At 45.7% G+C, this 23785-nt stretch overlaps 1 protein-coding gene across 8 annotated transcripts in view; it reads left to right on the forward strand.

The window, feature by feature from the left end:
• The window catches only part of TTC13 (tetratricopeptide repeat domain 13), a 70140-nt gene extending 50758 nt beyond the window's left edge, over positions 1-19382 (forward strand). For 5 of the 8 annotated variants that reach the window (XM_030839508.2, XM_030839511.2, XM_030839512.2 and 2 more), the window contains 11 exons: positions 2469-2599; positions 3591-3723; positions 4557-4649; positions 6972-7055; positions 7891-7975; positions 11561-11670; positions 13920-14055; positions 15020-15099; positions 16853-16931; positions 17072-17151; positions 18635-19382. In XM_030839508.2, coding sequence (XP_030695368.1) covers positions 2469-2599; positions 3591-3723; positions 4557-4649; positions 6972-7055; positions 7891-7975; positions 11561-11670; positions 13920-14055; positions 15020-15099; positions 16853-16931; positions 17072-17151; positions 18635-18749 — 1126 coding nt within the window. In that variant the 3' untranslated portion in view covers positions 18750-19382. The remainder of the gene's footprint in view (positions 1-2468; positions 2600-3590; positions 3724-4556; positions 4650-6971; positions 7056-7890; positions 7976-11560; positions 11671-13919; positions 14056-15019; positions 15100-16852; positions 16932-17071; positions 17152-18634) is intronic. The other 3 variants (XM_030839509.2, XM_060285919.1, XM_030839513.2) reach the window with 1 other exon arrangement.
• Positions 19383-23785: the final 4403 nt, after the last annotated feature.

The following is a 23785-nucleotide window of genomic DNA, read 5'->3' on the forward strand; positions in this document are numbered from 1 at the left end:
ACAGAAGCCACAAACAATAGACTTTGACCCTTAAGGACTTCAGATATTGGAATTGTTGAAAACAGACTCTACAATAACTCCAAATGAAATGCTTGAAGAAATTATGAAGAGATCACAAACATGAGGAAGAGACATGAGATTATAAAAAATGACCAGACAGATGCCACAGACCCACATGCCACAGACCAAAAACATAAGCTCTAGGAATAGAAAATATAATCATTGAAATGAAGAATTCAGTATACAGCCTAAAAAGCAGATTAGATATAGCTGAGAGAAAATTGCAGAATTGGAAGATAGAGCACAGAGAGTCAAAGAGTTAGAAAACTTGAAAGAGAGCAGATACGTAAAATGTAAGAAGGGCTAACACTTGTGTGTGTGTAATTGAAACTCCCGAAGGAGAAAATGGAGGAGAGGCAGTATGTGAAGAAATAATGGCTAAGAATTTTCCAGAACAAAGGAAACACATTCATAGATTTTTTTTTAAAAAAGCAGGGTAAACGAAAAAAAATCCATTCAGACACATCATAAGTAACTGGAGAACACCTAAGGTAAAGAGAAAAATCTTAAAAATAGGAAAGTCATATCACCTACTTAGGGTCAATTATTGGACTGACTGTAAACCTTTCAACACCAACAGTTTCTGCAAATAAAAGTCAAACAGCTAATTAGAAAAGTGCAAAAGACATGAACAGGTAATTTCATCAAGGGGAAAACGTGAATGGCAAGCATATGAAAAGATGCTTCAGTTCATAAATATATGAGACCACATGAGATGATTCACCCACTAGGTAAACAAATATTAGCAATACGAAGTCTGATGATAGTAGTGTTGACCAGGAGGAGGATATGGGGAAATTTCATACACTGGGGTATAAATTGCTCCATGAACTTCTGCCAGCAGTTTGTCCTTATTGTGTAAAATCGAATATTTGCATGTCCTACGATCTTTAAGTTCCGCTCCTGTGTATATTCAGGAGAGAACCATGTACCTGTGCACATGTCTGCTTGGAGACCTGTTGATAGCAGTTTCTTTGTTCACAACTGAAAACGAAATCATCCCAAATGTTCATGAACAGAAAAATGGATAAATGTGATACGGTCACATAGTGGGGTATTATACAGCAGTATAAACAAATGACCCAAGCAACAGTGTGGACTAATTTTGAAATATAAAGTTGAGTAAAAACAGCAAGTTGGTACACTGCAGGGTCACATCATTTTCCCCATAGAGCTCATAAGCAAAACTATAGAATATATTGTTTGGGGATATACATATGTAACCTATTTTTTAAAAGAAGAACGTCAAGGAATTGTGAACACAAAATTCAAGGTAAGTTACCTCTTCCTGGGAGGCAGGAGGATAGGACAGGAAAGTGACATACAAGTAGGTAGAGCTACATAATTGTTCAGGTCCTTTCGTTGAGTGATGAGGTTGTATGCTTTCGTAAGTTTCAATAATCAAGATAATAAAAACCAAATAGATTGCTCAAAGAGGTATGTATGTTCTCTAGCATACATACTAGAGAAATATTTATGTGCAGGAAAGCGGGGGCGCCTGAAGGGCTGTCCTTGGAGAGACCTGCTCACCAGGCTGGCCCTGGGCTGGCGTCTGGGAATGGGGATTTCGGGATCTCCCCCTACCCCCAAGTGCCCAGAGCTAAGAATGGCTCCCAGCACCTGCGCCATGTGTATGAACAGTGTGGTTCATGCTGAACACCTGCCCTCCTCTGGGGGCTTAGGGTACCTGCAAGGCAGGGGTGCTCACGTGGTCAGCCCCCAGTATAGTCCCTGGGCACGGCGTGTCCAGTGAGCGTTTCACTCGGGGAATTAGTGCCACGTGTCTCCCCAGGGTCCTGGAAGCGCGCCTGGCTTCCTCTGGACCTCGCCCCACGTGCCTTTTCCCTCTGACGATTGTGCTGTGTCCTCAGAGCCACGAGTACAACTGTACACAGAGCCTGGGAGTCCTCCTAGTGAATTACTGAACCCTTGGGGACGCTGACACAGCCTGTAACTTAGAATTGCAGTCTTTGGTATGAAAACTTTTAGCAGGTTGGCGGGTAAACAGTAGCAGTCACATACACAGTCCCAAGTACACTTGGCATCATGTAACTTGGGGCCGGAGCGGGAGATGGACGTAGGGTCGGGTTTGGTTGCTTGTCAAAAGAGGCAGTCCCTGTGTTCTGGAGAGGTTTACAGAACAAATAAGGCTCAGACGTGTCTTCTGAATTGCAAACTAGTTATCAGCGTTACTAACAAGCACGTGACGGCGACTGTACACACACTGTCATGAAGAGTCCTGCTTTGAATTTGTGTCTGGTTGGGTACAGACCACTGAAGTAAAGATCATGTGGTCAGAAGTTCCTTGATTATTTTTGCAGTGGAAGAAGCGACTGCTTTTCAGGTGAAACTGGATAACCAGATATCTGTGGTAAAAGTCTTTATCATGTACGTAATGTTTCTTCCAGAGATGTGTTACATCAGAATTTTGAGAGTTACAAGCCCGAGGTCCAAGAGCTGATTTGTGTAGCTGACCGTTTGGGATCTCTGATGCAATATGAAACACCTGGCTTCCTGCCAAACAAGAGAATACACAGAGGTATTTTAAAACTATCTGAAAATGGGGGTGTTTATGACAAAGGAGGGAGGATTGGTGAAACCACGTTGTACTTTTGCAAAGAATCATATGTTGTGCTTACTGAAAATCTCCATGTGATCAGAACAGAAATGTATAGGTTCATTCACACTGAATTCTGAGAGAAGAGCGCTTCCAGCTTTGGCTCTCATGCTGTTGCTTTGGTGTAGATGTAGGAGGTAGGTCTTCAGTCATTGCTGTAAATCAGACAGCTCATCCACCAGAGCTGTCTCCTTACTGTAGGGTGAGGAGGGATTTGAACCTCAGTTCTTTCAGGATTGGGAGCAGACAAGTGTGAGGTTGCCTCCGATTTCCTCTGATAGAGTTGAGCTTTAGTCAGGCCATCAGGTAATGCATCTATGGTCCTGTTAAATTACCAATACTTGTGATTCTTTTTGTTTTCCCCGGTTTATTTTCATATAATTTCATAATAATTTTCATTTATTTTAACTTTTATTCTTTTTTTTTGCCTTTAAAATTTTTTGTCATTTTTTTTTAACATCTCTATTGGAGTATAATTGCTCTACAATGCTGTGTTAGTTTCTGCTGTATAACAAAGTGAATCAGCCATATGCAGACGTATATCCCCATATCCCCTCCCTCTTGCGTCTCCCTCCCACCCTCCCTATCCCGTCCCTCTAGGTGGTCACAAAGCACCGAGCTGATCTCCCTGTGCTATGCGGCTGCTTCCCACTAGCTATCTATTTTACATTTGGTAGTGTGTATATGTACATGCCACTCTCTCAGTTCGTCCCAGCTTACCCTTCCATCTCCCTGTGTCCTCAAGTCCATTCTCTACGTCTGTGTCTTTATTCCTGTCTGGGCCCTAGGTGTGTCAGAACCAATTTTTTTTTTTTTTTTAGATTCCATGATTCTTTCGCCGAGTTGTCGGCGAAGATCATTCCCTCTAAAGGGTACCTACAAACTCTGTTTTCCCCACATTTCCTTCTTTTAGCCATGGGTTTGGCAGCCTTAGAAGTCATGCAAGCTGTACAGCGTACGTGGACCAGTTCAAAGGTTCGAATGAATGGGAAAACGCGGCTGATGCAGTGGAGAGACATGTTTGACATCGCAGTGAAGTGGAGACGGTAACTGACGTTTCAGTGAAAATAAGCTAGACGTCTTATCATTGTCAGAAAATGTTAAGTCTCCTCTAGTTCACAGGTTTTGAATCCCATTTTATTTACTAATAATTGGCCTTGTAAGTTATGTTTTCCTCTCTACAGTTTGTCAGAAATTCCTGACATCATTATTCTTTGAAGTACACTTGATGAATATTTATGAAATAGGAATTGATCGTTGCCGTGCTTCCGAGCACATTTTTAAGTGAGGTGTTGTAGAAAAAGCGGTCTCTCTGGAAGAGCATATCGTTCATTACCCGTGGTACCTTTGAACGAGCTTCAGTGCACTGGTCGTCTTATGCTTGAAGTGCGGGCCTGGCCAACCAGCTACAGTTTAGAGGGGGAACCGCTGATACTCATTTTCATGAGAAAAATCCTGCTCTACTAGTAAACCTGTACTGACGTCTTCCTTGGTCCAGTTAGAACATCTTTTTGGAATTTGCAGGTTTGTGTTTCATACTTTTAGATGTAATGGACTGAGCAGTTGTTTTCCAAAGACCTCTACATGTTTTATTTTGAAAGCTTTTGAACATTTCTAGGTTTTATAAGGTCTTCATTTTTTTTTTTTTTTTTTGCGGTACGCGGGCCTCTCACTGTTGTGGCCTCTCCCGTTGCGGAGCACAGGCTCTGGACGCGCAGGCTCAGCGGCCATGGCTCACGGGCCCAGCCGCTCCGCGGCATGTGGGATCTTCCCGGACGGGGGCACGAACCCGCGTACCCTGCAGCGGCAGGCGGACCCTCAGCCACTGTGCCACCAGGGAAGCCCAGGTCTTCATTTTTCAATAAGCTCTCTTTTACAGGATTGCGGACCCAGACCAGCCAGTGTTATGGTTGGATCAGATGCCAGCACGAAGTCTCAGCAGAGGCTTTAACAACCACATCAATTTGATCAGGTATGAACTTTTGTTTATCTTTCCTGTTCTCGTAGGAGTTTATTTTAAATCGTCAGTTCATGGAGACCACGAGCAGCCCAGTGCTCCCTCCTCGGTGACTTTTTGACACAAATCAGCTCTGCACCTGCAAGGTCCTTCCCGCATTCCTCTGAGCTAGCCTGGTTGCAGAAAGAAATGCTGTGCCCCTTCTCCAGGCTCTTTGCCGCAGAACTCAAGTGAAGGGTAGAGTGCCAGATTTTTGCCTAGATGTCAGTCTTTAAAGGGCCCTAAAACATCATAGAAAGTAATTAGATGGAGAATATTACATTACCATAAGATCCCGATAATATCGTGTGGCTTAAAGAATGCTTGTGGTGAGGGAAAAACTCCCCCTTCCAACCCTGCAACACCCAAGGCAGTTGGATGAAAAGCGCTGTCTGGGTGCTAAGCTGCCTTCCTGGGAGGATGAGCCAGGTTACCTGGAGAGCTTTTGTTTTGTCCAGAGGCTCTGGCAAGTTAGGGGCGTGGGTGAAGTGCTCACCTCGTTACCGGACCCTTCATGTGCTTAGCCACCCTCTAGGTATATGATAAGCAAATATTAAAGAGTATCAGCTTCAGTATCAGACCCACTGAATTTAATTTTAGGTAAATTTTACACCTATGGTAGTTGTGTCACATCTAAAATGCTTCGAATTCCAGAACCCTGAATCAAGAAAATAGTATAGTATACAACTTTGACATTTAAGTTTAATGGAAATGTTCTTAAGACATTTATTTTTTTAATTCCTAGAAAATAAATTTCCTTTCCCCTTGTGACTTGTATATTCCTGTTTCTTACAGAATAATTTGTGACATTCACAGGTAGACTCAACTAGCTTTAACTAAAGGCCACTCTCCATGTGCTGTGCAGCACGATGGTGATTTAGCCGTGACGTACAGCCTCTCACGGCAGAAGGCTTGTAGCTTAGTGATGAAGATGGACCTCACTGAGCTATGAGCCTACCGTGTAGTGTGTTAAGAGTGGTGGTGGTCACGTGTACAGGATGCCGGAGGGCGGGGGTGGGGTGGGGTGGGGGGGATCCCAGTCCAGCCTTCAGGTGATGCTGTTTGGAAAGATGGAAAGCAGAGAGGGGGGTGAGGCATGGCCGCACCTGTGAGTCAGGCATGGACCCACCTGTGAGTCAGGCATGGCCGCACCTGTGAGTCAGGCATGGTCAGGGAGGTATCACTAATTCATTATGACTGGTGGTTAGTTTATGATTAAGGGGCTGTCAGCAGTCGGGGCTGGAAAGACAGGCAGAGGCTGAAACATAAACAGCTTTTTTTCCCCCAAATATAGCTAACATATCCATGCTCAGGCACTTTTTGTCCTGAAATAAAAGAGAGTCATTCAGAGATCAGAAGCAGAGAAGCGAGCTGAACAGAATTACACATTTGGGTGATCACTTTGGCCACAGGTGGCAGAATAGATGAGAGGGCAGCGACTTCCCTTGGAGGCGTGGGACTGGTTAGACAGTTGTGGAACATTCCGGTGCACTGGTCCCGAGGTCTGGAAAGCTTTGTGGAAGTGAGCTGGAGGGGAAGAGTGGATACTGAGAAGGCAGGGTCGGAACACTGGGGGTGGGTTAGAAGTGAGGGCGAGCGTGAAGCTGCGGGTAGGCGGTCCCATTGCCGAGCGGGCACGTGGTTGCCTCAGTAGGCCAGGAAGCCCCAGGGCTGAACGTAGGTGAACACACTGGGGAGCTGGAGTGAGTTCCTGAACCTGAGGTTTGACTCGCCTGCGGGGAGTCCAGGGAGCCGTGCCCGGGAAGCAGTCGGCTGTGTGTGTTGCCGGACACGTGCGTCAGCTGGATGGGTACATCGGCGTGTTGGCTGTACGTGAGGTTCTGGGAGAGTTTTAAAAATGGGGGTGGGGATAGAAACGGGAGGAAAATACTGTTTAGAGTGGTAGAGGAGATGAAGACAGCTAGTAAGCTGGACAGCAAGGAGTATTAGCCCCTAGTGCTATCAGGAGCCCTGAGGGGCAGAAGGGAGCATGTTGCCGAAAAAGGGAAAGGATCCATAAGGGGAAAGGGACATCAAGTCTGAGCCCCGTTTAAGTACCTGAGGACTTTTCTTCCTGTTTTGGCATCTCCAGGGCTGAGTTTGGTGCCTTTCCCACCAGAATAAGCCCAGTCGCTGACCATCAGTCTTGCTTAGACAGGTGTTTGTTTCTCCCGTTCTTTGGCTGCAAACAAGCGAATTTCCCAGCTCTCTTATTGTCCTTTTGAATTAGCTTTGAAATTAGATATTGTGTGGAACATATTTCTTTGTAAAAACATTCTTAATTGTTTTTTCTTACAGGGGTCAGGTGATCAACATGAGATACCTGGAATATTTTGAGAAAATTCTTCATTTTATTAAAGATAGAATTCTAGTTTATCATGGGTAATCTTTCAATTTTCTTTTCATAGTAATGGATAAATTTTATGTATTTTACATTAGTTATATTTATGAAACTTGAAAACCAAGCCTATTGACAGACCAAACAAAATGTGTCATATTTTTACATACTGTTTGGAATCATAAAACCTTTCATAATCATTTATCAACCTTCTTTTTAAGAGCTCCACAAAATCCATGGACCTTAACTGAGTATTTTTATCTTACACACATTGCTGTGACTTTTCTAGCCTCTTTGAAAGCGTCTAGGCTTTCTTTGAATTCAAAGCAGGATGTTTCTTTGAATTTCTTAATTAGGGATTAAATGAGGGATTTTCACCTTAATACTCATTCTCCCTCAACTGAGAGGCAGTACAGTATAGACAGGACAGTGGACAGAATTCTGGGGAAAAAGGAATTCTGAATGTTAGTTCACCAAGTAAATATAAAATTGGTATAAGAGCTTAGTAGGATACTTTCATTTGAGCAACTTTAGGAAGAAAAAACATTCACTTCTAATTTCATAGTTGGAATAGGAGAATCAAGGTTTTCTGACCAAGCCCAGACCCATGCATGTCCACACAGACATTGGCTGTCCATCCTTTCAGGTTTTCCCCAGTTCATGTTCTAGACAGACTGCTGTCTTGTTTCCTTAATTCTCATCTGTAACCCAATACTCATTAGATTAAACCATCCCATTATTTCAAAACTTTGTTTGTGGTCCACTGTTTTGAATATTGAGCCACTAGTAATTAAGGATGATTTATTTAAATTAAAGATGAGAGCATAATTATTAATTTCTGTATTAATTTTAGTTGCCATCTCTCTTTCCCTTTTTAAGAGCTAATAATCCTAAAGGATTGTTGGAAGTTAGAGAAGCTCTGGAAAAGGTCCACAAAGTGGAAGACCTCCTTCCAATTATGAAGGTAAATTTATCATCAAAATCGCAGTAGGTGTTTTTAGGGGAAACAGTTAGTACTTTTTTAAAAAATTTATTTATTTTATATTTATTTTTGGCTGCGTCGGGTCTTCGTTGCTGGGCTTGGGCTTTCTCTAGTTGCAGCAAGCGGGGGCTACTCTTCATTGCGGTGCGCGAGCTTCTCATTGTGGTGGCTTCTCTTGTTGCAGAGCACGGGCTCTAGGCTCATGGGCTTCAGTAGTTGTGGCACGCGGGCTCAGTAGTTGTGGCTTGCGGGCTCTAGAGTGCAGCCTCAGTAGTTGTGGCGCACGGGCTCCGTTGCCCCGTGGCATGGGGGGATCTTCCCGGACCAGGACTCGAACTCGTGTTCTGTGCATTGGCAGGCGGATTCTTAACCACTGCGCCACCAGGGAAGCCCAGTACTTTTTACGAAACGAACTCGTAATTATTAAATGCCTGTTGGTTAACAAGTGTTTTAAGTTTTATAAAGTGTGCTACTTGAAAACACTGATAAAACACATTCTGCAGAATAACGAAAACAAAACAGACCCTAGAAGGTAGGAAACTGGAATAAAGAAAACAAAGTCAGTTCAACTAAAAGCTCACAGAAAGCGGGGGGGGAAGGTAAGGAGGAAATGTCTGTAGTGGATGCTGGCTCTCAACATGACGTGAATAATCGAGCCCTCACTGAAAGAATGAGCACCTCAGATCGGTATTTTAAAGCCCGGCTAGGTTCTGTTCACAGGAAACACCTACAACGAGATGACATTCAAAATGTTGAAGGCGGAAAGGTAGGCAGGCAAATGCTACTGAAGAAAAGCAGGTGTGGCAGTATCAGTATCAGAAACATTGGAATTCAAGATAAAGGGCGTGTCACGGGACAGCAATTATATTGTTTAAAAGTGCAATCCGTTAAGAAGTTATAATTTTATGCACCTTTTCTCCACCTGGGAACATAACTACCCATAATGCACCAGCAGCAGGTTGGTTTGGGTTTTTTCAGTTAATGGTTTGAACTATAACATAAAACTTGAATCAATGTTCTCCTTGTAGCTATAGTAGATGAGATTGATTTACATCAAATAAACATTAAGAAATTTCTATGACTGACCAAAGCTTATCCATTTCTAAAGAATAACCAGGAAGCATCCCGTCATGGACAAAGCTGTGAGCTGACTCTGTACCCAGGGTCCAGTCTGCTCGCCGGGTTTGACAGGCTCTCCCGGTCTCATCCCAGGCTCTCATGTGTTGGAGAGCCGTGATTCCGGCCAACCTGCTCGTTGTGAGGGTCTCGTGAACTGAGGCAGTGGTTCTCAGTCTTCTCAGGCCCGTCTGAACTCAGTAAACGTGTTCAGATGGCCCCTTTACTGCACTAGAATGAAATTCATAAAGAATGTATCCCACCTACTCAAAAAATTCTTTCGAAAGTCACCACAGTGCCGTAAGGGGGTTCTGAAAGGTAAGTTGTTCATAGTAGAAAGCCATGTGTTTCAGTGTGTCAGCATGCAGGCGTGTCTTCATGAGAAGCCACAAAGAAGTAGCCAGTTGCTTGCACAGATGTGTATAATCTTGGTGAACGTGACAGCGACAGATGCAGCCCTGTATCCATGTGTCATTTGGTGACTCAAGTATCACGAGCTACGATGTTGGCGATACGGTTTTCTGTAATGGTAAACCGCGCTTAATAAAGTTCCACACGCTGTATAGTATCCTCTTCCCTCAATGTATATGCTGTTTGCATTCCTAGGAGAGTCAGTGTGTATTAAAATGTAACAAATATTTAGCGTGTGAGTGTAAAACGGAGTCTGGCTCCAGGCCTAGAAAATCATTACATTATAAACAGTTCCTCATCTACATGGACGTCCAGTGGGAGTCGCGCCTGTGTGGCCGTCCCCAGCACCTCGTCCCCTCAGCCACCGCATTATCCCATAAATTCCCCAGACGCCCCCGAAGGGGCAGAAGGGCCGCACCGAGGGCCGCTGGATCCACCAGACAGAAAGAAAACTAGAGCCTGACTCAGGTTTCAGTCTTTAGCTGTCCTGTGGGTATTTTAGGCATTTAAATTTACTATATTAGGCAGAATACAAAATCAGCTTAGGGATATTTTAATATATGTATATCTTTGTCTAAAAAGAAAAGCGCAATGGACAAAAGGCTGCAGTCGCCTGGAGAGCAGCTAAGGGGCCGGGCATCGCCCGCCCAGTGCCTGGCTCCCAGTGCAAAGTCACGGCCTGTCTGGCCACATCTGGGAGTGGCCGTCCCACTGTGGTTTTGCTCACCGCACCTCCAGCCAGGCTGTGGGCACACTGGCCTTTCTAAAGGCACACGTAGAAGGATATAAAAATACGCCTTTGTGTTTAAAGTGCTTGGTGAATATGATGCCATGACAGCCTCCACTGAGATATAGGTGCTTTTGCTGAAAAGTACGTGTACTTTTTCAGCACATTCACTTTTGCTTTCTGAAAAGCCAAGTTCAGATGTACCTCAGCTCCCCTCGGGGCGGCTGGTTAGTAAGTTAGGGGACTGGACGTCGAGAGGGCCTGGGTCCCTGCTTCCACTCTGCCACTCCCTCGTGCCAGCTCGGGCCAGACCTCACCTCGCTTCATCTCACCAACTTGGTCTCCTCACCTGTAAGATGGAGGTCGTGTCCTGTCTTATGGGCACGCTGTGGGCATGAAAGAGCGTTGGCACATGCTAAGTGTTAGTGCCTTCTGCCTCTACAAGTCTCTGTCCTCCTACGGGACACCTCCCGTCTCGGCCCCTGCCGCCTGCTCTCCTACTGACGTCCCTTCATCTATGTCCTTCTCTGGACCTTGATGAATGCCTGCTGGCTGTCGCTGTTTTCGGGCAAACTTTCCCTCCAATATCTTATGCGAAGCACGACCTCTTTTAATTTTACCATTGATTCTCTTATTCAAGTCTGTCAATCCTAAAAACATGTTGGCTACACTAAACGAATTGGGGAGGATTTTTCTGGAGTAATTTATTGGCATGTCACTTCGTCAAAAGTGTTTTCAACAGAAAGCCGTGTTCATACTCATCACCCTTAAGGGCCACTCTGATCTCTGTGTAATTCCTTTAGAATACTTTGCTTTGTCACTCTGTGGTCTGCGGAGTTGGGGTGTGTGCATGTGTGTGTATAAAATTCTCAGGTGACAAAATTCTGAGTATTTGCAGACAGATGAGAGTCTACTTTGAAGAAGCAGTAGAATAAACACAAGGTGCTCTTTCGAATCATAGGATGTTGAGCACAACTATTCTGCAAAGTATCAGTGTGGCTGCCGCTTAAGATGAACAATAGAAAAGACCCCAAGGGAGCTCTTAGCAGTGAGCAGGGCCTTGCCATTGCAGGGAGGCTGTGCGCCTTTTGCTCTGAGGTTCTCTGCTGCCCTCTGTCTGGCAGGGGCCACGGGGAGCGTGACTTGGGCGGGGAGTCCGGGTTGGGGCATGGGGCCAGGACAGAGAATACACGGTGTCTGGCACACCGTGACCTTTCTTAAAAACATGAAAGTCGGAGTCGGCGCTGCACAGTGGCAGTTGGGAATTTACAGTGAATCTCACCAGTAACGTGAATTTTCTTTTTCCCCGAAAGCAGTTTAATACTAAAACGAAGGATGGGTTCACTGTGAACACAAAAGTTCCCAGCCTCAAAGACCAAGGGAAGGAATATGACGGCTTCACGATCACTATTACAGGAGACAAGTACGTGTGCTTCCCACGTGCGGGTGCGCAGACGGGGGCTGGTGTCAGAAGGCATGCAGATGCTTGGCGCTGCTGCGGGAGATCGGACCTCCTGGGCTTTGGCTGTCTCCTAAAACGGAGATTATCAAGGTCCAGTGTGTAACGAGAACCAGCTTTTTTTTTTTTTTTAACGTGACATTTAGATTATTACACCAGCAGATAGATTTTCTGACTGTGCTACATCTAACAACTTTCTAGATATTAAGTATAATGTCTGATGTGCTTTGTGGAAAGCATTCTTCCAGGTTCTTGAAGTTTGTCGTGGGTAAGACGTTTACTCATTAAATGGAAAAAAGATGAGAGATTGGCAGGTTGAAGGCTGTTATTGGATTTTTAAATATAGGTTTTAAAGTAGTATGAGAGTGTAAGTGCAGTCTTATTGAAACTTTAGAATACAGATAAGCAAAGATTAAAAATTTTAAATCATTATTTCCTTTAAAACCTGAGATTATACTGTACATATTGTTTTACAAGCTGTTTGTTTTCTAGCCTTACTACGAACATTTCCCCATATCCTATTCTTAGAAGCATTTTAAAAAATTGCATAGTATTCCATTTTAGGGATATTGTAGAGTTGCTGCTACTAATTTTTTTGTCATTGATCATTCAGGGTGTTTCCCATTTTTTCACCTTATCAGTAGTAGCGCCGCAGTGACCGTTTTTATTAATGATCATTTTATTTACATCTGAAACCCACACTTCACCTAGGAGCCTCCGTATCCCTTGAGTTCTGGGTGGAATGACCTTGACCCTCTCCATTCACTGCTGTCCCCGAAACACCGCGCTCCTCAGTTGCTTCCCTAGGAGGCTCCACCACTTCTGCATCAGGGACTTCCAGCAGCTCAGCGGTGGGAGCCATGTCCTCTCAGCCTCTGCTGGGCTCTGGTTTCCTTGTCCAAACTTACACAGGCCTTCATGAGGAAACCCCCGTTTAGCAACTTCCAGATTCTATGACTCTGCCACGTCGTTGAGGTCTCCATCTCTAACCCAAGCCACTTATCAAAGTACTTTCCCAATAAGGGTCATCCTCCCCCAAGAAGGAATTCCAGGGTCTTCTGTCGAGGTGAAATTTTTTTCTCCTACCTCTTCACCCAGGCAGAAATGCAACTGCCGAGTAAGAGTCCATAAGTCCTTCCCTGAAACACAGCGTCTTTGCTCAGCTGTCTGTCTCGCCCCATTTGTTGTCAGTCTCGCTCGGGGCCTCCGACCCCTACTCATGACCCATGCCTCCATCTCCGTCTCCTGGGGCTGGCCCGTGCATCCTCGGGTCCTAAGGCCGGGTCCACGGGGCGCCCCGTGGCTCCAGAGCTCCCTGCCCAGTCCATACCCTGCCGTTGCCCGTTGACACCAACATCGGCCCCCGTGCCGTACATTCAGGCCTTTTGTAATCATGGCCTCAAACAACGCCTCCTGCCTCCCTGAAGCACTTTCCTGCCAGCGCCCGGCCTGCTAATTCAGCTGGACTGCTTGTTCACCGAGGTCACCTCCCACCTCCTGGCTCTGCGCTCTGGCATCGCCGCCCTCCTCTTCAAGACCCAGGCTCAGGCCCCTTCCTCCGCAAGCATTTCCTGTTTTCTTCCCTGTCTTCCAGAGTAGATCAACTCTGTCTCCTTGGGACCTCTGATGAACTGTTACGGCTCTACGCACGGGCTCATAATCTGTGGCCTCGTTTCCCCCTCCGTCCCTCCATCAACGCGGCAGCTCTGCTGTGTTGTCCTTTAGAGGGTCTGAGGAGTATTTTCAGCGTTTGGGTACCGGCGTTATCCAGTAACTACCTGTTGCGTAGAATTTATATCCTCCACCGAGCTTCACATGGAGCTCATGCAGCAGAAGCTTAATAGAAAAGGAAACAGCGGAGGCCCTGAACTCGCTTTCAGGGCACAGCCCCGGCCCCTGCTCTTCTATTGTAATAGGGTGGCTGTCTGATAAAATGTTTCCTGGGCATTGAAATACATTCTACTCTGTGTAGTTTCCTCCTCCTGTGTTAGCTGAAGCTCATGTAAGCAGGGCCTACAGTTAGACTGAGCAAAACCGTATTTTGTGGAAAAGCTGCCTGCTGTGAGCCACGCCCCATCTGTCTGCTCAGAGAGGCAGAGACAGTCTTCCTTGCGTCCTGTGCCCCCGTCGCCACGCTGCCTTCCCCACCCTTCTGTGCTTAGCTCTTTGAACCGTATCATACGTGCCTTCGACACACTTTCTTGTATTTTTAGGGTAGGCAATATACTATTTTCCGTGGAAACCCAGACCACAGAAGAAAGAACACAGTTATATCACGCCGAAATAGATGCACTTTATAAAGATCTAACAGCGAAAGGAAAAGTACTGATTCTCTCATCAGAATTTGGGGTAGGTTTTCGTTTATCTTCATTTTATCCATGCTGCTTCTGATTCTTTTGTACACTGCTTAAAGCCTTTACCCTTTCCTTGGGATTACACAGTTTATGCTTGAAATCAGCTTTAATTGAGCGGTAAATATTTCTTTTAATATTCTTGTAGAGACAATTCCCGTATTTAGTAAGTACAGAAACTGGGGAAGGGGAATGATACATGTATGTAGTGACTGTGTCATAGTATCAGAGATTTGGGCTTTGTCAAGATTTAAGAGAACAGGTTGGTCCACGATGGACATGACCTGTGCTGCATCTAGTGACACTCTCCTGGACTGTGACCTCTGCCCTCCGTTGCTTCCCCGACTCAAGGTGGGGCTCCTTGGTAGCAGGAGCTGCAACGTCACCTCCGTCGCTGTAGCTGTCCACTGTGTGGAGAGCGTAGCAGCTACTCCGTCCGCATTCTGGAATGGATGCCCGTGGCCCTTGGGAAGTTACTTTGTTTCTCAGGATCTTAATCAGTTTATACCCATAAATTAAGTATACTGATCAGCTAAATCTCAGTGGGTGGGGGTAGGGCACTAATCAGAGCCCTGGAGTAGAGAGGCCTGTCGTCTGAGAAAGTGTATTCAGTATTAATAAGTGCTTTGTTTTATTTTAATCTCAATGTATATGTCGACATTTCAAGTAACATGATAGACTGAAACAGATGTCTAGGTTTATCAGAAACGGTTGCAGTTTTAAAGGCAGCTGGGGACGTACTGCTCTAAACCGAACTGAATGTATACCCTCTCGTGAGAAAAAACATCATTGGGAAGAGTATAAAATATTCAAGGACGTGGAAAGTAGGTTCTTGTAGAAGAAGAAGGAAATAACCCTCTTCCTAATGTAAATGCTTCTGATGTGTCTTGTCACCTGATAAGAAATGAGTTTATAATCTGTTATTTAAGTTCCTAAGCACATGTTTTTTTTTTTTCCCCTAGGAGACTGATGCTGTTGGCAACTTAATCTTATCCTTAGTTTATTACTTTTATAATTTAATGCCGCTCTCTCGCGGATCCAGGTGAGTGATATCCTCTAATCTGACAGTTTTTGGAGTGAAGAACGCACTCCTTTTGCTTACATCTCCTGTGGGGCCCTGGGTACAGGTACCCCAGCAATGGCGGGAAGACCCCTTGGTTTTTTTCAAAGTCCACCCAAACGTGATGTCCTTGATCTACTGCACCACCAAGAGTCTCGGAAGGTAGTTTTAAAAGAAGGTGCTTGGCGTTTATAGGCTGGAGCTCGAAGTCTCACTGTGTGCGCACGTGTGCGCCCTGTGCTTTAATTCCTGGTATTTGCCCAGACTGTACCCTGCCCTGTTCTCCCCTCGCCCCCAAGTTTTGACCATTAATTGACCTTTAGCCCTAACGTTTAATACTTTTGGGTCACCAATCATTGCAAAGTATTTTTGTTATTATGAATGAATTCTTGCTACTTACTGAATTCACCAGGCATCTTTCAGGTGTCATTCAAACAAGGATGCGTCTGTAGAGCCTTCTTTTTCTTCCCTTTTCTCTGGTACCTGTACAGTAAATCATGCGAATGGCGTGTGCCATCGTTAGCACGTTTGACTTTAAGACGCTTTGGCTAAAGTAATACACTTAAATCTTTAAGTACTACCTTAGAGAGTAAAACTCTCCAAAATGTGGTCGTAAATGTTGTTATAATATGACAAAAGCGTTGGGGGCGGGTGGGCGACATGGGCGGAGGGGGTCCCCTGTGTGGCGATGGATGGAAACTAGGCTCGTAGTGAGCACTCCGGTGTAGACGGGTGCGTGCCCTTACGCGGAACTTACATAACGGTAACGACGGCATTGAAACAAAATGGGAACATAAACCTTGTGCCTTCGGGACAGTCGTCATTAGATGTGCCCGCGATGCCCTCCACGTGCCACCTTCCGCCCGCCGCCCTCACAGGCGCTGTGCACGCCCGTGTCCTCACGGCGGCTGTGCCGCCCTGCTCTCTGCCTCCCCACGCCCCCAGCCCGTGCCCACACCTTCCTGTCCGCCCCCCCGCGCCGGTCCGCTTCCCCCTCCTCTGCCTCGGGGGCCCTGCCCGTGGCCCTCGAAGAGGCAGCGCACGTGGCCGCGGCCTCAGTGAGGGCTTCCCTGGCAGGCGACCCCAGGGCGGGCTCACTCTCTCTGGTGTCCGCTCGCCGGGGCAAGACGTCTGTCTTAGTTGTCTTCGTCCTGGGCTGCCTGGCACAGGGCACAGAGCTGGTGCCACAAAGACGTCAGGATCCAGAGTGAGTCCGGACATGCCGGGATGTCCCCGTAGCGCAGCCGCCTTCGGGCCAGTCTGTTAGTGCGTTCTGCAAACGCGTTCTGCTTGTTTCGTCTTCGGGGCCACAGTGTTTAATGTTTAAACGATAATATTAATATGTCTGCATTTACAAAGTATATCGTATATATTGCGTTTTAAAGCCAAGCCTCGTGAAGACGTTAAAAATACAAGCAGGCACATTTTCTAATTCACTCTTCACAAGAAGAGAAAAGCCAAGTGAGGAGAAAACTCCTAATTAAAAGATACTTTTTGTTCTCAGAAAAATATTATTCTTACACGTTTACCCTTAAATTCGTAAATCAGTAAATAGTTTTATTAGTAAATTAGTAAATATTTTTAAGGCAAATGAAAATATTCTTATGTTTAATGTCCAGAGAATTCTTAAGAGAAATAAAATGTCATCTCTTAGGATGGAAAATCCGTGGTAAGCTCTAACGTGGTAACTGTCCGTGGCCTGGGACTGACCGGTAATTGTTCTTTACCTAAACAGTGTGATCGCTTACTCAGTGATTGTGGGAGCCCTGATGGCGAGTGGAAAGGAAGTAGCAGGCAAAATTCCCAAAGGGAAGGTATGTCGGAGCTGGAGCTGGAAGGGAAACGTTTAAATCCCAATCTGTGGAGTTTTGTGTTGAGACACACGAATGCAACGGATCCCAAAGGGAGCTTCCCCTCCATGTTGATCACATTGTTAAATTTCTTTCTTTTTCAGTTGGTTGACTTTGAAGCTATGACCGCCCCTGGTTCAGAGGCCTTTAGCAAAATAGCTAAAAGCTGGATGAACTTGAAAAGGTAACTGCTGGATAGGGGTCAAACAAAAGGATGTTGCAACTGAAAAGGGAAAGAAGGGGCTCCCCGTTACTTTTCGAGCGTCGTGAAACTGGAATTGTACTCATTTTTATGAGTTATGATTATACAATGAATGTAATCCACTTTGCAAGGTTAAAATGTTTTTGCTGTTGCGTAAGACCCCTTAACAGGTGAGTATATGCATAAACGTGAATAATGAATAAAGTAAGGAAACCAGTTTGTGAAGAAAGGGTTACAAATGTCTTATTTATATAGTCAGATATCCGTATCTCTTGCCTAATCCGCCCTTCGTCCCAGACTCTCAGGGTCAGTATTCGGGAGCGACTTTGAACGCTGAGCTGCACCCGATTCAGACTGAGTCTGGGTGGTAGTGCCTGCCTTTCAGCTGCATTTTTCCTGCACTCTAGGTTTTGGGAAGGTGGTACTTTATTGTTATTTAGGTGCGGAATACACGTGAGTCAGGAAATGCTAGCCAGAAATTACCCCTGACGATTACGGTGGGAGAGCCTAGCAGACTCTCATCTTTCCTGGCCCTTGTTTTCAGAAGCACCACGGGGAACGTGTAAATTTGCGATGAAATTAAACTCACAGATGCTTTCAGAGTTAGTTAAGAATAAGCAACTCTCACTGTTCAATCTTATTTATTCCTTTATATCATAACCACTTCCAGTTCTGCCTTTCATTACCTGCTGAACACAGCAACCTCTCTAAAAGTTGCTGGATAATTTGTGCTCTGTTTAAAACAGAAATTCGTGTCTGTAGGACACTTTTGTCCGGCTTGCAAGGATTCCATGAGCTCTGTAATGGAAACTCCTGACAGCTACACCTTGTTGCAGTATATTCTTGTTTCACGTTTACTAGTTGACACATGTTTTAGTAACACGACCATAAGGTCAAAGCCCTCGCCTCTGTTTCCTACATCATTTTACAGTGTTGATCTTTCAACAACTCTTTAAGGAGAAGATAGCAACACTACCCTATGTTGTGCAGCTGCCGTTTCACAGCGTACCTTGACACCCGTCCCATGCTCCTGCTAGCTCTGGGAGTTAGGAACCCTCTCCCTCTTGCTGCAGATATGGGAAGCGGGGCTGAGAGGAACCCCTAAAGCTGATAAGGGTCAAGGCTGGACCCGAAACCTGTGTCTTCTGGTTCCATGTCCAGCATGCGCCCCAATGGGACGTGTGTGCGTAACGCTCACTGTGCAAATCGGGGGTTGATTTTTCTTTCTGAAGACTGGCTGAATTTCCCAGCAGCTCATGGTGGGAGCCTGCCCGTACCCCAGATCATCACTGCAGCAGGGCCTGCTCTGTTCACAGCGCCCCCTGCTTTGTGACATTGTCTGCTGTCGTGCGTAGGGAGTACTGGAAAGTGAATATCGTAATAGGAATTAATAGACCGTAAGCTTTGCCTTTTTTGTACAGTTGTGTTGATTTTCACACCCTTGCTTTGTGTTTTTCTTTTTCAGTATCTCACCTTCTTATAAGACTCTTCCGTCCGTGTCTGAGACGTTCCCAACGTTAAGATCAATGATCGAGGTGCTCAACACCGACTCCTCCCCACGTTGTCTTAAGAAACTCTAGTTACGCTGTGGTATTTATACAAGTAAAGGGCCGGACCTCTTGCTTCTTAAGTTATTTTTTAAAACATGGAATTATAAAGAAATTAGGTCCTTTATTACTTTTGATACCAATTTTTGATAGGAATTGAATACTTGAAGTCATTTTCCTTACCTTTCCGAACCATAACAAAATTCATGGAAGAGGGTTTTGGGGCAACAGAAGAGCTCTGTGGGAGGGGAGGCATACGTATTAGCCAGCGGCCTCTTGGTTTCCACTTACAAAGTCATACAACCCCTTCCTCCCAGTGAAGAAAGTTTATTCCCAAAACCAAAAATCAACAACAGAACAGGAGTGTTTTCATTCCTTTGAAGATCTGGATATTCTTCAAAGACCTTCTTTGTAGGCACATTGTGAGAAGGCATCTTGTCTTCAACTCACATAATCCTCATGCGTGGGCTCTCCGTTTCGTTTGAACCACGGGAGGTTCGTGGCCATCAGAGTGTTCCCGGAGCTCGTGGCCGGGAACGTTGAATGAGGCAGACAGTTTTTGCCAGTGATTCAAACACTGAATTGTGGAAACATGTTTGTTTTTCTCCTCTTTGCTGGAAAAAATAAATGGGGGTGATTTCTGTAAATCACCAGTTTTTGACACTGGATTATGTACGTTTTCATTGTGTGAACCAGTTTCACTGTCAGGTTATAAGAACAGTCAGAAAATTGCTGATTTCCTTTTTCAGACAGGGTAGGTGCCAGTAAATGGGTTCAATTAAACTGTTGCCATTTCCAAATCATTTTCATTTTTCTTTGATTTTTGTTAAAGAGTTAAACTAGTCACTGCTTCTTTCCGTTATTTAGTTTTTGTCTCGCAGGCTTGCACGAGAGGGACACGGCAGTGTCTGCAGGCGTCCACGCTCGTCAGCAGGGACTTAACGCTGGGCGCTGGCAGAGTTGTCTGTGGTCTCCGCAGAATGTGGCCATTGGGTCAGATAGGACTTGCCCTTTGGACAGATGCTGTTCTGGGGCTTGACGTGTGCTTCAGAGCAGCCACCAAGATTGGCTCATCTTCTCCTCTCATCTGGATGGTGATAGAAATTGTCAGGCACACCTCACTTTAGAAAGAGATTTCACACCCACAGGCCAGCTTTCCCCTGGGTCTTCATTTTCATATTACAGATGAGGGAGTTGAGGCTCGGGCAGGTTGATGACTCTCCCGGGTCCCCCAGCGATTAAAAGCCAAGGTGCTAGGATCCAACCAGGCCTCTCTGACCCCCGGGGCCTAGCCTGCCTCACCACGGTCTCGAGGCACCAAGGATTCATTCGCAGGTTCTTCTCAAGATTCAGAGTACTTAACGCTGTTCCGTGCAAAATCTCCATCTATCTGTTACATTTCTCTGGACTCTCAACTTCAGGCTGTTTGACCAAACTGGGCTACCTAAAGACTCCTGAAGCCACAGAGGAGCTGCATCCACATCTAGCCTACAGCACTGCAAAGTGAGATAGGGATTGCAGAGATTAAACAAAGGAGAAATGAATGCGTTTTTAAACTTTTCCCTCTTTTTGGCTTATTATCTTAAAGGCAAAATCTTTCAGCTTTATCAAGGACTTTTCTTTACTTTATCACCAACTCTTCAAGATTTTTAACTGTGAGACACCCATCTTTCAGTTGGGGAAATGGTCCAAATAAATTAGCTGACTTTTCTAAAATATACGACAGTGTGTCGAAACCCCAGAATTAGTATGTAATTTTTCCTTGAAACTTAGTTTACCAACTCCAAATGACTACGTTTCAACTTTCATTTAAATAGCCCAGTTTCTCCTCATGCGAGTATTATAACTATCATGTCATTAGACATACTGAAATGCCAAATTCTGTGATCCCAAGATGTTCTGGGAAAACTTTTCATCTTCTGCTCCAGGTCCCAAAATACCTGAGCCAACCTGACTGTGGTCTGAACAGAGCAGGTGTGTTTGGTGGCCGAGAGGGTACTGGGCTCCCGTTCCCATCTTTGAGGGTTCTTGTCTCGAGAAGGTCATGAAGATTTGGAATGCATTTTTATATCATGATGTTTAAAGTTCTCTCATCACATCTTCTGTTACATTGAACAATTTCCCCTAAAAATCAGAGTTGCATCATACAAGCTGTCCTCTGTTTAAAACTTTTTAAAAACATTTAAGTCTTTAAAATCAGAATCAGGTTCACCTGTATCCTTAAAATTTCATATAGAAAACTTGATCATTCTGAAGAAACAAGGCTGCTCCGTGTCTTCTGTCTGTGTTTGGTTTTTAGCTCATCAGATACCCTGATCCTTTCGATTTCGTGGCACAGAAATCAGGGCTCTCCTGCTCGGCCTGTGATACCCTGAGCCTACCCCCAGTTGGTCTAATTGTGTACCTGCATTTTTGTTCTCTTATGCTACAGCTATTACCATTAGATATTCTTTGAGTAACTCATTTGCCTACTAGTTGCCTGTCTCAGGACCCGTTTAGCCCCTAGATGATTTGAAGTGTGTGTTAGAGGGGGCTGTGCCTGGGTCGGTATGGCAGCCGCCAGCCACATGTGACTGCTGAGCGCTGGAAGTGGGGTGAGTGTGGCCGAGGAACTACTGAACGTTTATTTTAAAGTTTAAATTCATATAGCCACATGGAGCTAGTGGCTAATATACGGGATAGCACAGCCTAGAGAGTTCTGAATTAGACTAGAAGAAGCTTTGTCATGGGAATAATCCCAAATGGTGTCCTCCGGTGGTGATCAACTGTATTACGAACACGTTGTTATAGACTTTTCCAAGTATCTCAGCTCTATTTGTAAAAAGGCTCCTATGAACAACACGTTCAGACTTTCAAAAGACCAGAAGATCCTATAGGTAAGACGTTAGCAAACTAGGAGTTTTGCGTGGAACATTATTTCTGATGAGGAAAGTGTGAGGGATGGGAAACTAAGCTCCAGCTCTCCAATGCTTGCCTTTCGGGCAAGATTTATACGAATCAGAGCAGAGATCAGCAAAGTCACCTGGAGAAACCTGTGTGTCCCAGACCAGCAGGAGTTGGCTGTATGTTCACGAACATTCTCAAGATGTCTGTCTTGGAGCCGGTGACTCCTCACCCCCACGTCACTTCCTTCCCCCACCCTTCCCTATTCCCTAAGTGACCCCCTCCCACCCAGCAGCTCCGGCCAGAGCCCCAGGGGCCTCCCCGAGCCTGCCCTGGCCCGTCCAGTCGACTCCAAAGTGTCCCAGATATGCTCCTGTCCAGCCATCATCACTGTCACGCCCAAGCTATTTAAATTTAAAGCAGTTAAATAAGATGAAAGTAATGAAAGTACACACTTGTTCCTCAGTCACACTTGCCCCATTCCGAGTGCCCAGGAGCCGCCGGTGACTGGTGGCTGCCCTATTGGACGGGACAGAGACGGGAACATTGCCATCATCACAGAAAGTTGTGCTGGACGGTGCTGCTACCCTGAAAACAGACCGCCCCTCCACTGATGCTTGTGCATCAGACGATAATTAGAGTGGGAGTCCCTGTGGTTTTAAGCAAGAGTACAGGTTTTGAGGGGTTTGGGGTTTAAAAATCACAGAGTTTAGTTGCAGCACAGGGAGATGAATGGGAGAGGGGAGAGAGAAAAGAAATCACTACCACCAGCTTGAAAAATCTCCACTGATTACTGACTCGGGGATCTGCGGATAGGCCTGGGGTCTGCGTCCTCCCCGAGGAGATTCACACACAGGTGGTCCAGGAACCATACGTGAGAAGCATCAAGCTAGGATATGAAAACCTGCCTCGCTGCCTTGGGAGGTTTTTTTTTCCCTCCCCTTTATGAAACCCCATAGAACCAAGTATCTTCTTGAATAACAGCTGCAATTAGAACTATGGTGGCCCTTCTGTTCTTCAAGCTACGTTCCCACAAATATAAAATCACTTTAGTTCTCCAGGTTGCAAGCCTCAACTTTACCAGTATTGTAACTGGTAGTCCACGAAAGCTGGGTATGCAAACGTATATGAAACTGGTATTTCTCTATAATTGAATACAACTCAGTTCACAGCTCCAGTTTCTACCAGTACTGGAAAATGTAACCCAATCACCGAATCACGGTGATTCGGACATTTCCAGTTTCAAGCTGCCTTATTGGGGGACTTTCCTGGTGGTCCAGTGGGTAAGACTCTGAGCTCCCAATGCAGGGGGCCCGGGTTCGATCCCTGGTCGGGGAACTAAGATCCCGCACGCATGCCGCAACTAAGAAGTCCGCATACTGCAACCAGAGATCCCACATGCCGCAACTAAAGATCCTGTATGCCACAACTAAGACCCAGCATGGCCAAAATAAATATTTGAAAAAAAAAGAAAAGAGCTGCCTTTTTGAAGCTCCCCGTCAAACAGGACAGGACGGTCTGACCCAGAGTGGGGTGGCCCAGCTGCCCAATGGACCCCACTGGGTGGAGCGTGTGTGCCTTGCTCACTGGCAGCGGCTGTGTCTGTGCGGCCACTGTGTCCGGCCATCGCTGGCCCACCGGTGCATGCGTGGCCTCTTCACCTCCCCTTCCCCTCGGCATCCACTGGACACCGTGCTGTGCGAGCAGGACGGGGCTGAACCGTCCACCCCCGCTGGAGGCTGCCCCATCGGCTGTCGCTCCTCTGCTCTCGGGGCCTGTGCTGGGCTGGGGACTTCTCCATGGGGCTGGCTGCCATCTTCCCCGGGGGAGGGCCCTCTGGAGCTAACACATCTTGAGCACTTACTATGGCTGGCATATTTCTAAGTAAGCACCAGTGTTATCTCTACTTCGACGGCTCAGATGGGGGAGTGACTTGCCCATCACAGCTCTTGAATTTTGCCTGAGTGCTTGCCACTGAGTAAGCAAGCACGCACTTGGGGGGGCGGGGCAGTGGGCATGGACTCCGGTACCCTTGGCCTTAACCCCTGAATACATGTCCGCTTACTAAGTCAATCAGATAAAGAAAAATAGAGTTACAATATGATACATCAATCCCACTCCTGGGCGTATATCTGGAAAAGACAGAAACTCTAATTCAAAAAGATACATGCACCCCAGTGTTCATA

Source organism: Globicephala melas, chromosome 16 (assembly GCF_963455315.2).
Source record: "Globicephala melas chromosome 16, mGloMel1.2, whole genome shotgun sequence".
Lineage (NCBI taxonomy): Eukaryota > Metazoa > Chordata > Mammalia > Artiodactyla > Delphinidae > Globicephala > Globicephala melas.